Source organism: Pelodiscus sinensis, chromosome 7 (genome assembly GCF_052426305.1).
Source record: "Pelodiscus sinensis isolate ZL-2025 chromosome 7, ASM5242630v1, whole genome shotgun sequence".
Lineage (NCBI taxonomy): Eukaryota > Metazoa > Chordata > Testudines > Trionychidae > Pelodiscus > Pelodiscus sinensis.
The window spans coordinates 48,354,375-48,367,697 of record NC_143058.1 but is presented as its reverse complement, the minus strand read 5'-3'; the positions used below and the strand labels follow the sequence as shown (position 1 = coordinate 48,367,697).

The following is a 13,323-nucleotide window of genomic DNA, read 5'->3' as shown; positions in this document are numbered from 1 at the left end:
TTCTACTTTTCTTTGTTGCAACTTTGCCAGTAGTCTATTGCAGTGACATTATGTTGTTTTAGCCCTTGACCCAAAACATTTTTGCTTATTTAAGAATGGGCATCGTCTGGGGCTTCAGCCTTAGGATTTAGATCAGTGAGCTTGAGCAACATGACAGATTTCACTGTGGACAGCGGCTTACAATTCCTTTTCTTTTTTGAGTCAAATGTGGTGCCTTAAAGGTGTTCACAGTAATTAAGTCTGATTACAGGGACTAAAGAATACAGATAACTTTAAGATATGTTTGTCTTAGGTTAGGTAATGGTTCTGTTGCAATACAGAATTTAGAAATGCAAAATTGCTTCAGATAGCTCAGCATATTGCATCAGCACATTTCAATTAATATTTAATCTATAGTTTAATATGAGGAGTGGATTAACATAGAAAAATAATATTTAAGATATAACATTTCAAATAAGACAGCTTACAGTATATTGATTCCTTCATTTTTAAAACTCTGAATTTTCAAATTAGGGGTAGGTGTGTGAATGTGAGCCTCTATTTCTTGTTTATTTACTAGGAATGAATACCTTGCTAAATATGACTGAATGTATATGCTTTATTTTATCTTTCTTAGTTCCTCCAACAATTGAATTCAGTTCTGAGCACTTTGAAGGCCTTACTGTTAAGGCTGGAGAGAGCATTAGACTTAAAGTTTTTATCAGAGGCCGTCCAGTACCTCAAGTGACTTGGTTTAAGAATGGAAAGGAGATTGAAAAGAAACTGAATATTGAAATAACTAATGCTATTGGATATAGCACTATCTTTGTTAGAGATGCCATTCGGGACCATCGTGGCATATACACAGTAGAAGCCAAGAATGCATCAGGCACCAAACAAGCAGACATTACAATCAGAGTGCAAGGTACTTTGCAGTTATGTTTAATAAGCTACTCTTCAATTGGTATTGATAGTGTAAGTGGCAGCCCAAGTAAATTATTATTCTGATGCTTTATTACCACAGATACCCCAGGAAAAGTTGGTGGACCAATACGATTTACAAATGTTACTGGAGAGAAGATGTCTTTATGGTGGGAGCCTCCAGCTAATGATGGCTGTGCTGCCATTACCCACTATGTGATTGAAAAACGTGAAACCAGTAGGGTTGCCTGGGCATTAATTGAAGATAACTGTGAAGCCTGCAGTTACACTGCACTTAAATTAATAAAGGGCAACGAATACCAGTTCCGTGTCTCTGCAGTTAACAAGTTTGGTGTTGGCAGACCACTGGAATCTGATCCAATTGTGGCACAAATACCATACAGTAAGTTTCCTTTGTGTCTTGAATAAATAACTACACAGTTACCAACTTTCACTGCATGTTTTCTAAGCTGTTTTCCATTTTGCAGCTGTTCCTGATGCACCTGGCACGCCAGAACCTACGCATGTAACAGGAGACAGTATCACAGTCACATGGGCTAGACCAAAATCTGATGGAGGAAATGAAATCAACCAGTATATCCTGGAAAGAAGAGAAAAAAAGAGTGTCCGCTGGGTCAGAGTGTCCAGTAAGAGACCTATTGCTGAGACAAGACACAGAGTGACTGGCCTGACTGAAGGCAATGAATATGAATTCCAGGTTATGGCTGAAAATGCTGCAGGAGTAGGACCTCCAAGTGCTGTCTCCAGGCTGATTAAATGTAGAGAGCCAGTAAACCCGCCAAGTGCTCCTACTATTGTAAAAGTAACAGATACGTCAAAGACAAGTGTAAGTTTGGAATGGACCAAGCCAGTTTTTGATGGAGGTATGGAAATAATTGGCTACATCATTGAAATGTGCAAAGCTGATTTAGGAGAGTGGCATAAAGTCAATGCAGAGACTTGCATTGCTACCAAATATACTGTCATCGACTTAGAGGCAGGTGAACATTATAAATTCCGAGTGAGTGCTGTCAATGGTGCAGGCAAGGGAGAAAGTTGTGAAGTTCCTGCTACAATCCAAGCAACTGACAGACTGTCTTCACCTGAAATTGATATTGATGCAAACTTCAAGCAAACTCACATTGTTAGAGCAGGTGCAACTATTCGTCTGTTTATTGCCTTCTTAGGCAGACCTGTTCCTACTGCCACGTGGTCTAAAGCAGACTCAAACCTTAGCCAGCGTGCTAACATTCACACAACTGACTCATTCAGTACGCTGACTGTAGAAAACTGCAATAGAAATGATGCTGGCAAATACATCTTCACTGTAGAAAATAACAGTGGCAGCAAATCTATAGCATTTACTGTCAAAGTGCTGGACACTCCTGGCCCACCAGGTCCTATTACCTTTAAGGATGTGACAAGAGGCTCTATTACTTTAATGTGGGATGCTCCTGTTTTGGATGGAGGTGCCCGTATCCATCACTACATTGTGGAAAAGCGGGAAGCAACCCGTCGTAGCTGGCAGGTAGTGAGTTCAAAATGTAATCGTCAAATCTTTAAGGTCACTGATCTCACAGAAGGTGTGCCATTCTACTACCGTGTTTCAGCAGAAAATGAATATGGTGTAGGTGAACCATGTGAATTAACAGAACCAGTTGTAGCAACCGAGGAGCCTGCTCCACCTAAGAGACTAGATATTATTGATACTACCAAATCTTCTGCAGTATTAGCTTGGCTCAAACCTGATCATGATGGTGGAAGCCGTATCACTGGATATCTTCTAGAAATGAAACAAAAGGGATCTGACTATTGGGTAGAGGCTGGTCAAACTAAACAGCTTACTTTCACGGTTGAAGGTCTTCTGGAGAACAATGAATATGAGTTCCGGGTCAAGGCAAGGAATGATGCAGGCTACAGTGAGCCCAGAGAAGCTTTCTCTTCTGTTATTATTAAAGAGCCACAGATTGAACCAACAGCAGATCTTAGTGGAATAACGAGACAGCTTATAACTTGCAAAGCTGGAGGCACCTTTACTATTGATATACCAATTAGTGGGCGACCAGCTCCAAAAGTAACATGGAAACTCGAAGAAATGAGACTCAAGGAAACTGACAGAGTGACTATTAAAACAACAAAGGATAGAACTACATTGACTGTAAAGGACAGCATGAGAGGTGACTCGGGCAAATATTATTTGACACTTGAGAATACAGCTGGAGTAAAAACATTTGCTGTCACAGTGGTTGTCATCGGAAGACCAGGTGTAATCACTGGGCCAATTGAAGTATCATCCATTTCTGCTGAATCCTGTGTATTGTCATGGAAAGAGCCCGAAGATGATGGTGGCACTGATATTACAAACTACATAGTGGAGAAACGAGAGTCTGGTACAACAGCATGGCAGCTGATAAATTCCAGTGTGAAACGTACTCAGATCAAAGTCACTCATCTCACTAAATACATGGAGTATGCTTTCCGGGTCAGCTCAGAAAACAGATTTGGAGTTAGCAAGCCTGTGGAATCAGCATCAATAGTTGCTGAGCATCCATTTGGTAAAAAACCACACTCATATTTTAAGAAATTATTTTTCTTGTTTATGTAATTTTGGCAATATCTAACTATTTTCTTTCTCACTTTGCACAATCAGTCCCTCCAAGTCCACCTACCAGGCCAGAGGTCTATTCCGTGTCTGCCAATGCCATGGCCATTCGCTGGGAGGAACCATATCATGATGGTGGCAGCAAAGTCACTGGATACTGGATTGAAAAGAAAGAACGCAATACTATTCTTTGGGTGAAGGAAAACAATGTGCCATGCTTTGAGTGCAACTACAAAGTCACAACACTAGTGGAAGGTCTAGAATATCAATTCAGAGTATATGCCCTAAATGCTGCTGGTGTGAGCAAAGCTAGTGAAGCTTCCAGACCTATAGTGGCTCAAAACCCAGTTGGTAAGTGTAACTCTTAGGCTACGTCTGGACTTCAAAGAAAAGTCGGAAAAAGATATGAAAATTACAGACCGCAATTTGCGTATCTTTTTCCGCTTTTCTTTTGAAAGAGGCTATTCTGAAATTTGGCGCGTCTACACGATGCTAAATTTTGGAAAAACCTGCTCTTTCGAGCAATCCCTTCTTCCTTGTAAAATGAGGGTTACAGGAATGGTGAAAGAACATGTCTGCTTTTTTGGAAATTTTTCCGAAAAAGCAGACATGTTCCTTAGATGCAGCATTGCTATTCTGGGATACCTCTGGTATCCCAGAAAAGTGCTGCAGTCTAGATGTAGCCTTAGAGTACGTTTGCTTTTTATTATTTAAGCAACAACAGACTTACATTTTTCATTTCACATTGTTCTCTTCCAGATCCACCAGGAAGACCAGAGGTAACAGATGTCACAAGGTCTACAGTGTCATTGAGCTGGTCTCCACCACTTTATGATGGTGGTAGCAAAATTATTGGATATATTGTAGAACGGAAACCATACAATGAAGCTGGAGATGGACGCTGGCTGAAATGCAACTATACCATTGTCTCAGAAACATGCTTTACTGTGACAGCTCTTAGTGAAGGAGAAGAATATGAATTCCGTGTATTAGCCAAGAATGCAGCTGGTGTAATAAGCAGAGGATCTGAATCTACTGGTGCTGTAACTTGCAGAGATGAATATTGTAAGAAACATTCCCATGGATAATTTAAAATATTGCATAGCTTTCAGTTTTAATATTATAATATTAATGTTTTTATCTTTTTATATTAGCGCCACCCAAGGCTGAGTTGGATGCCAGACTGCAAGGAGAAATTGTGACCATAAGGGCTGGATCTGATCTTGTTCTTGATGCAGCTATTGGTGGAAAACCAGAACCAAAGGTCTTCTGGTCCAAAGGTGACAAAGAACTGGACCTGTGTGAAAAGATCTCTCTGCAGTACACCAGCAAACGGGCCATTGCCATTATCAAGTATTGTGACAGAAGTGATAGTGGAAAATACACACTTACAGTTAAAAATGCCAGTGGAACAAAGCAAGTTTCAGTCCTTGTCAAAGTGCTTGGTATGTAGTTCATAGATAATGGTTTGTTGTAAATTCACACTCATAGTTCATTAGAATTCACACTCATAGTTACAAAAAGAGAGAGCTTTTCATTAACTATTATTATTGCATCTTTGTTCACCCCTACTCAGATTCACCTGGTCCATGTGCGGGCAGAATCAATATTAGCAGAGTAACAGAAGAGAAGTGCACTCTGGCCTGGAATGCTCCACATGAAGATGGAGGTGCAGAAATCACCCATTACATTGTAGAAAGACGTGAAACCAGCAGGCTCAACTGGGTTATTGTTGAGGCCGAATGCCAAACATTATCATGTGTGGTGACAAGACTTATTAAAAATAATGAATACATCTTCCGTGTGAGAGCTGTCAATAAATATGGGCCAGGTGTTCCCCTGGAAACAGAAGCCATTGTTGCTAGAAACTCTTTCAGTAAGTGTTTTCGCCTTCTAGCTCTAACATTTATCGAGTTTTCTTCATATGTGAAATATTTGAAAAAAAATCTGATTTTCCCTCCTACTTTTGAATACCAACAGCTATTCCATTGCAACCCGGTGCACCTGAAGCAGTGGGTATTGGCAAGGAACACATCATTATTCAGTGGCTGCAGCCAGAATCAGATGGTGGCAGTGAGATCAGCAACTATCTTGTAGACAAACGTGAAAAGAGAAGTCTACGCTGGACACGAGTCAACAGAGATTACATCGTTTATGATACCAGACTGAAAGTTACAGGTCTAATGGAGCATAGTGAATATCAGTTCCGTGTCACTGCAGTGAATGCAGCTGGGAACAGTGAGCCTAGCGATGCTTCTCAATCTATCCTGTGCAAGGAGCCATCATGTAAGTAGTCTAATTCAAAATGTATTTTTAATATTTAGTACACATACTGCCTCATAATTAACTACAATGACATTCCAAATAAGAGATAACAAAGAATATGTGAATTCATTATGATCTCTAGCATTGTAATGAGTTTAAAATAAGAGTGATTATAGTTAATTTCAGATAATTTTCCAATCATTAGCTGTTTAGAATACTGTTACTGAATAAGGTCTTTTAAACTGTAGAATGTTCCCTGCAATAATTTGAAATATGTGTTCTGTTCCCAAGACACACCTGCACCTCCTTCAGCACCAAGGGTTGTGGATACTACTAGGCACAGCATAAGCTTGGCATGGACAAAGCCCATGTATGACGGTGGTGCTGACCTCTTAGGCTATGTGCTTGAAATGAAAGAAGAAGGCACTGAACAGTGGTACAGACCACACACTACCGCCACCCTAAGAAATGCTGAATTCACAGTGACTGCTCTTAAAACAAGCCAGAAATACCGTTTCAGAGTTGCTGCTACAAATGTGAATGGTATGAGTGAATTCAGTGAATCATCAGCTGAAATTGAACCTGTGGAAAGAATAGGTAATTTGAAAACCCAAGGGTTTTTTTTATGGAACTTTTATATTTTTCCTTAAAATCATTCAAAGATTAATTAATTTTCTATTTCTCCCCTCTACTCATCAGAAATACCAGAACTTGAACTTGCTGAAGATCTAAAGAAGACTGTCACTATCAGAGCTGGTGGTTCTTTGCGCCTAATGGTGTTTGTATCTGGCAGACCACCTCCAATAATTACATGGAGCAAAGAGGGCATTGACCTTGCAAATCGGGGTATTATAGACACTACAGAGAGCTACACTCTGCTTATTGTAGATAAAGTTAATCGGTATGATGCTGGCAAATATGTTATTGAGGCTGAAAATCAATCAGGAAAGAAATCAGCAACTGTAGCCGTCAAAGTATATGGTAAATATCATTGCTATTCCATATTGATATTGCACTGTACTTACACGTATTTTACAGACAGAAGGAAAAAGGTGTTTGCTGAAAGGAGCTTGCAATTTAAGCAGAACCTAGCAAATAATGATAAAAGACCATGGTGGGTGAGATGGGAGGGAGAAGAGATACAGTAGAAATCAAAAGGAAATATGTTTCTAAAAGATGAGTTCATTTATGAAGTCCAAATCCTGATAGCTTTACTTAAACAAAATTCAGTAATTACCCTAATCAGGAAAACTCCAAATAGGAAATAATCTATTTTGATTTTGTGTTTAGATACACCTGGCCCATCTGCCGCTGTCAGAGTTAAGGAGGTGTCGAAGGATTCTGTGACAATTACTTGGGAAATTCCTACTATTGATGGTGGTGCACCAGTTAACAATTATATAATTGAAAAACGTGAGGCAGCCATGAGAGCATACAAGACAGTAACTACCAAGTGCAGCAAAACATTTTATAGAATTACTGGACTTATAGAAGGAGCTATGTACTATTTCAGAGTGCTGCCAGAAAACATATATGGTATTGGTGAACCTTGTGAAACATCTGATGCAGTACTGGTTTCAGATGTTCCTATGGTACCTCAGAAACTGGAGGTGGTTGACATCACTAAATCAACTGTATCTCTAGCATGGGAGAAACCACAGCATGATGGTGGCAGCAGACTGACTGGCTATGTTATTGAAGCTAGCAAAGCCGGAACAGAAAAGTGGATGAAGGTTGTGACACTGAAGCCTACCGTCTATGAGCACACAATCATCTCTCTAAATGAAGGTGAACAATATTTGTTCAGAGTCAGAGCACAAAATCAGAAGGGGGTGTCAGAACCAAGAGAGATTGTCACAGCAGTAATTGTCCATGACCAAAAAGGTAGGTATAATAGTTAAAATAACAGGTTACGGACTAAAATTTGTGATGTTTTATTTACAAAATGGATATTAAAAGTTTTGTTTTGTTTTTTAATAGTGTTACCCACAATTGATCTGGCTGGAATAACTCAAAAGACAGTTTATGTGCCAGCTGGCAGACCCATCGAGTTAGCTATTCCAATTGGTGGCAGACCAACTCCAGCTGTATCTTGGTTCTTTGCCGGTTCTAAGCTAAGAGAATCAGAACGCACCAAAATTGAAATTGATGCTAAAGTAGCTAAATTAAGTGTGCGTGAAACCACAATACATGACACAGGAGAGTACACACTTGAACTGAAGAACGCGGCTGGAACAACTGCTGATACCATAAAAGTTATCATTCTTGGTAAGGATTTATTATTATCCATAATACTTTCTTTGTCATTAAATTTGTAACAATGGCACCCCAGCTTCTTTTTTAAACAGTAATTTATGTCCTTTTAAATTTTTTACTAGACAAACCTGGACCACCAACCGGACCTATCAGAACTGATGATATTGATTCAACGTCTGTTACCATTTCCTGGGAACAACCAGAGCTGGATGGTGGAGCTGCATTGAGTGGTTATGTGGTGGAACAGCGTGATGCACACCGCCCTGGATGGCTACCAGTTTCCGAATCTGTAACAAGGACAATGTATAAATTCACTAGACTCACTGAAGGTTCTGAATATGTGTTCCGTGTCGCTGCTACCAACCGCTTTGGAATTGGATCCTACCTTCAGTCTGAGATTATAGAATGCAAGAGTAAAATCAGTAAGCAAACATTTTGTCCAGTTCTCTACATTTAAAAATGGATAACAGCTTACATGGGCCTATGTATTAAACCAACACAGCTAGTTCTCCTAGAATAAATATTATTTGCTTTGTCCAAATAACATACTACACTCTCATGTGTATTAATCATGTTATACTTGTGGAGAAAAATGCTACACCTAAAGCTAATGTGTTGCCCTGTATATACATAATATACATGCTCTGAATAAAGTATTGGACTGTAATTCAGGAGACCTAGTTTTTACTCTCAGGTCTGGCACAAGCCTGCTGGGTGAGCTTATGGAAATCATTTCCAATCTCACCTCTCAGCCTCAGCTTTTTCCTTTGTAAAATGCTTTGTAATTTGGTTATGAAAAGTACTACAGATGCTACGTATTATTTATTATTAAGGATTTGTCCCCAGAAAGCTACACTTGTAAATGCATTATCCTATTTTCCTTCTTAATTCTGTGTATTCTTGTTATAGGCCTTCCTGGTCCTCCTGACACTCCACAAGTGATTGACATTTCTCGTGAAGGTATGACACTCACTTGGCATCCACCAGAAGAGGATGGTGACTCACAGATCACTGGTTATATTGTGGAACGCAAAGAAGTCAGAGCAGACAGATGGGTCCGTGTAAATAAAATTCCAGTGACTATGACACGTTATCGCTCCACTGGACTGATTGAAGGATTAGAATATGAACACCGTGTCACTGCTATCAATGCCAGAGGCACTGGCAAACCAAGCCGGCCTTCCAAACCTGTTGTTGCTATGGATCCAATTGGTAAATAATTTCCCATATGCTTAAAAGAACATTTGAGGACGAGACCTATATCAGTAATAAGACCTGTTATGTTTAACAAACTAAAATTTTTCATCGGGATAGCTGAATGTACTGAAGCAGATATTTTAATTTAATTAATAAACAGAAAATATTTTTAGAATGTCTTTTATTCATTAGTTTTCCAGTGTAAATGTCATCATCAATAAATACTTACCAAATGGTGCCTGTTAACATTTTGTTCTGCCTTTTACATATTCAAACTAAATGTAGAACTATCTTAAAATATATTTACTTGCTATTTGATCTTTTATTACAGCTCCCCCAGGTAAACCTCAAAATCCAAGAGTTACTGATACTACAAGAACATCAGTGTCCCTAGCCTGGAGTGCACCAGAAGAGGAAGGAGGTTCTAAAGTCACTGGCTACTTGATTGAAATGCAAAAGGTTGATCAGTTTGAATGGACCAAATGTAATACCACTCCGACCAAGATACATGAATACACCTTGACGCATCTACCACAAGGCGCAGAATATAGATTCCGTGTGATGGCTTGTAATGCTGGCGGGCCTGGAGAACCTGCTGATGTGCCAGGAACAGTTAAAGTGACAGAAATGCTTGGTAAGAAATTTTAGGTCTTTGTTCTTCCTGAAAATGGACATAAGCAATTGTTTTACATCAACAGATATAACATAATATGTTGGGTTTGTTTTCAGAATACCCTGATTGTGAACTTGACGAAAAATACCGGGAAGGTCTGTTTGTGAGACAAGGTGGAGTGATCAGGCTTACAGTACCAATTAAGGGTAAACCCATACCGATATGTAAATGGACTAAAGAAGGCCATGACATCAGCAAGAGAGCAATGATAGCAACTTCTGATACACACACTGAACTTGTGATCAAAGATGCAGAAAGAGAAGACTCTGGTACCTTTGATTTGGTACTTGAAAACAAATGTGCAAAGAAGGTTGTTTATATACAGGTCAGAGTGATTGGCATTCCAAATCCACCTGAAGGGCCACTGGAGTATGATGATATACAGGCTCGCTCTGTCAGAGTAAGCTGGAGACCTCCTACTGATGATGGTGGCGCAGATATTATTGGTTACATCATTGAGAGGCGAGAAGTACCTAAGACTGCCTGGTACACTGTTGATTCCAGAGTCAGGGGAACATCATTAGTTGTGAAAGGGCTCAAAGAAAATGTGGAGTATCACTTCCGTGTTTCTGCTGAAAACCAGTTTGGAATTAGCAGGTCCCTAAAATCTGAAGAACCAGTTGTACCAAAGACACCTTTGAGTGAGTAGATGTTTGTAAAATAAAATTCCTGTTTTAATCATGTCTCGTGTTTCTAAAAGTACAGTTGCATGTATACACACATACACACACAAGCTTTAAAAATACATGGTTATTATGTTATTTTTAATAGATCCTCCAGAGCCTCCAAGCAATCCACCAGAAGTACATGATGTCACAAAGAGCTCTGTTAGCTTATTCTGGTCCAGGCCTAAAGATGATGGTGGTTCTCGTGTCACTGGCTACTACGTTGAGCGTAAAGAGACATCTACAGAGAAATGGGTCAGACATAACAAGACTCAAATCACGACTACAATGTTCACGGTGACAGGACTTGTTCCAGATGCTGAATATCAATTCCGCATCATTGCACAAAATGACATTGGTGAGAGTGAACCAAGCCCTGCTTCTGAACCAGTCGTGTGCAAAGATCCATTTGGTAAGAAACACTTTGAATTAGTTTGATAACTCTTTGAATTTAGTTGATAATGAAGTTCTGAGAGATGTGAAATTTAATTTTTGTAAATGTTCTGTAATTTATAGACAAACCAAGTCAACCTGGAGAAATTGAGATCACTTCTATATCTAAGGACAGCATTACTTTAGAATGGGAACGGCCTGAGTGTGATGGTGGAAAAGAGATCCTAGGATACTGGATTGAATATCGTCAGTCTGGAGAGAGCGCATGGAAAAAGTGCAATAAAGAACGTATCAAAGACAGACAATTCACCATGGGAGGTTTACTGGAGGCTACAGAATATGAATTCCGGGTTTTTGCAGAAAATGAGACCGGAGTCAGCAGACCTCGAAGAACAGCCATGACAGTAAAGACTAAACTAACATGTAAGTTTAAATGTACTTTTCTGGTTTCTATGATTTGTGTGACAGATTAACTGGTATTTTATGTCCTAGCAAACTGTGATGTTGTTCTCATGAGCATTATATATTGGCTCTATGGTCTTAAAGACTAAGTTTGAAAGTTTAATTGTAAACTGATAAGTGAAGGATACATATAGATAAAGTAAATATTGGAGGAACATTAATAATTTTCTTTTTTTCAACCTTTCTTTTTTTCAACCTTTCAAGCTGGAGAAACACCAGGCATAAGACAAGCAATGACGGATGTTACAACTAACCTGGGTGAAGCAGCTCAGTTGACATGCCAGATTGTAGGGAGGCCTCTTCCTGACATTAAATGGTATCGTTTCGGCAAAGAACTGATACAAAGCCGAAAATACAAAATGTCATCTGATGGACGCACCCATACTCTGACTGTACTAACAGAAGAACAAGATGATGAAGGTGTCTACACTTGCATGGCTACCAATGATGTTGGAGAAATTGAAACAAGTGGCAAGCTACTCTTGCAGGCTCCTCCTCAGTTCCACCCTGGCTTCCCATTGAAAGAGAAATATTATGCAGGTGTGGGTGGCACCCTTCGCCTCCATATTGTGTATATTGGTCGCCCAGTACCTGCTATCACTTGGTTCCATGACAAGAAACCTTTGAGAGATTCAGAAAATGTTACTATTGAGAACACAGAGCATTATACTCATCTTGTCATTAAGAATGTCCATCATAAGACCCACGCTGGGAAGTACAAAGTGCAACTAAGCAACATATTTGGAACAGTTGACACTGTACTTAATGTGGAAATACAAGGTATTTAATGTATATCCAATAATTCTGTTGAACAACATTCTCTAAAACATTTACTGGCAGATTACAAAAATACTGTTTTCCTTTTATAGATAAACCAGATAAACCAACAGGGCCAATTGTTGTGGAAGCCCTATTGAAAAACTCTGTGGTAATCAGCTGGAAGTCTCCTCAGGATGATGGAGGTGCTTTGATAACAAACTATGTGGTAGAGAAACGTGAAGCCAAGGAAGGCACAGAGTGGCAACTGGTATCTTCAAGCATTTCAGGCACAACGTGCAGAATTGTTAACCTAACTGAAAATGCAGGCTATTATTTCCGTGTTTCTGCTCAGAATACATATGGCATTAGCGAAGCACTAGAGGTTTCATCAGTTGTTGTTATCAAAAGTCCATTTGGTAAGTGTGTACCAAAAACCATGTTTACATTTATCTGTGAATTACTAAGATAACATCATTTAGTGTTTTAATTATTTTATTCTTTACAGAAAAACCAGGACAACCAAGTCAACCAGTAGCAACTGCTGTTACAAAGGACTCTTGTGTTGTGTCCTGGAAACCACCAGCTAGTGATGGAGGTGCAAAGATCAGAAATTACTACCTTGAGAAACGTGAGAAAAAACAAAACAAGTGGATTGCAGTAACAACAGAAGAAATTCACGAAACAGTCTATTCTGTGACAAGTCTTGTTGAAGGTCTTGAATATGAATTCCGCGTAAAATGTGAAAATCTAGGTGGTGAAAGTGAATGGAGTGAAGTATCACAACCAATCATTCCAAAATCTGATGTACCAATCCAAGCACCACATTTCAAGGAAGAACTAAGAAGCCTGAATGTGAAATTTAGAGCCACTGCGACATTTGTTTGCAAAGTCACCGGTCATCCTAAACCTATTGTGAAATGGTTTAAGCAGGGTAAAGAGATCTTGCCAGATGGTGAAAAGGTTAAGATACAAGAATTTAAAGGTGGATATCACCAGCTTGTCATTACAAATGCAATGGATGATGATGCCACTATCTACCAAGTTCGAGCTACCAATCAAGGAGGATCTGTGTCTGGTACTGCCTCTTTGGATGTTGAAGGTGAATCAAATGTTTTGATACTTTAGTCAAATTATTTATTTAATTTTTCAAA

At 39.3% G+C, this 13,323-nt stretch overlaps 1 protein-coding gene across 50 annotated transcripts in view; it reads left to right on the top strand.

Annotated features, from left to right (window-relative positions):
- Positions 1 to 13,323, top strand: part of TTN (titin) — a 323,995-nt gene that overhangs the window by 301,528 nt on the left and 9,144 nt on the right. For all 50 annotated transcript variants that reach the window (XM_089779942.1, XM_089779940.1, XM_089779930.1 and 47 more), the window contains 21 exons: positions 617 to 904; positions 1,004 to 1,303; positions 1,389 to 3,455; positions 3,551 to 3,853; positions 4,262 to 4,567; positions 4,657 to 4,947; positions 5,079 to 5,378; positions 5,483 to 5,788; positions 6,059 to 6,364; positions 6,467 to 6,748; positions 7,058 to 7,651; positions 7,748 to 8,035; positions 8,146 to 8,445; positions 8,933 to 9,235; positions 9,552 to 9,854; positions 9,950 to 10,534; positions 10,665 to 10,970; positions 11,075 to 11,374; positions 11,618 to 12,193; positions 12,283 to 12,588; positions 12,678 to 13,271. In XM_089779942.1, coding sequence (XP_089636068.1) covers positions 617 to 904; positions 1,004 to 1,303; positions 1,389 to 3,455; positions 3,551 to 3,853; positions 4,262 to 4,567; positions 4,657 to 4,947; positions 5,079 to 5,378; positions 5,483 to 5,788; positions 6,059 to 6,364; positions 6,467 to 6,748; positions 7,058 to 7,651; positions 7,748 to 8,035; positions 8,146 to 8,445; positions 8,933 to 9,235; positions 9,552 to 9,854; positions 9,950 to 10,534; positions 10,665 to 10,970; positions 11,075 to 11,374; positions 11,618 to 12,193; positions 12,283 to 12,588; positions 12,678 to 13,271 — 9,204 coding nt within the window. The remainder of the gene's footprint in view (positions 1 to 616; positions 905 to 1,003; positions 1,304 to 1,388; positions 3,456 to 3,550; positions 3,854 to 4,261; positions 4,568 to 4,656; positions 4,948 to 5,078; positions 5,379 to 5,482; positions 5,789 to 6,058; positions 6,365 to 6,466; positions 6,749 to 7,057; positions 7,652 to 7,747; positions 8,036 to 8,145; positions 8,446 to 8,932; positions 9,236 to 9,551; positions 9,855 to 9,949; positions 10,535 to 10,664; positions 10,971 to 11,074; positions 11,375 to 11,617; positions 12,194 to 12,282; positions 12,589 to 12,677; positions 13,272 to 13,323) is intronic.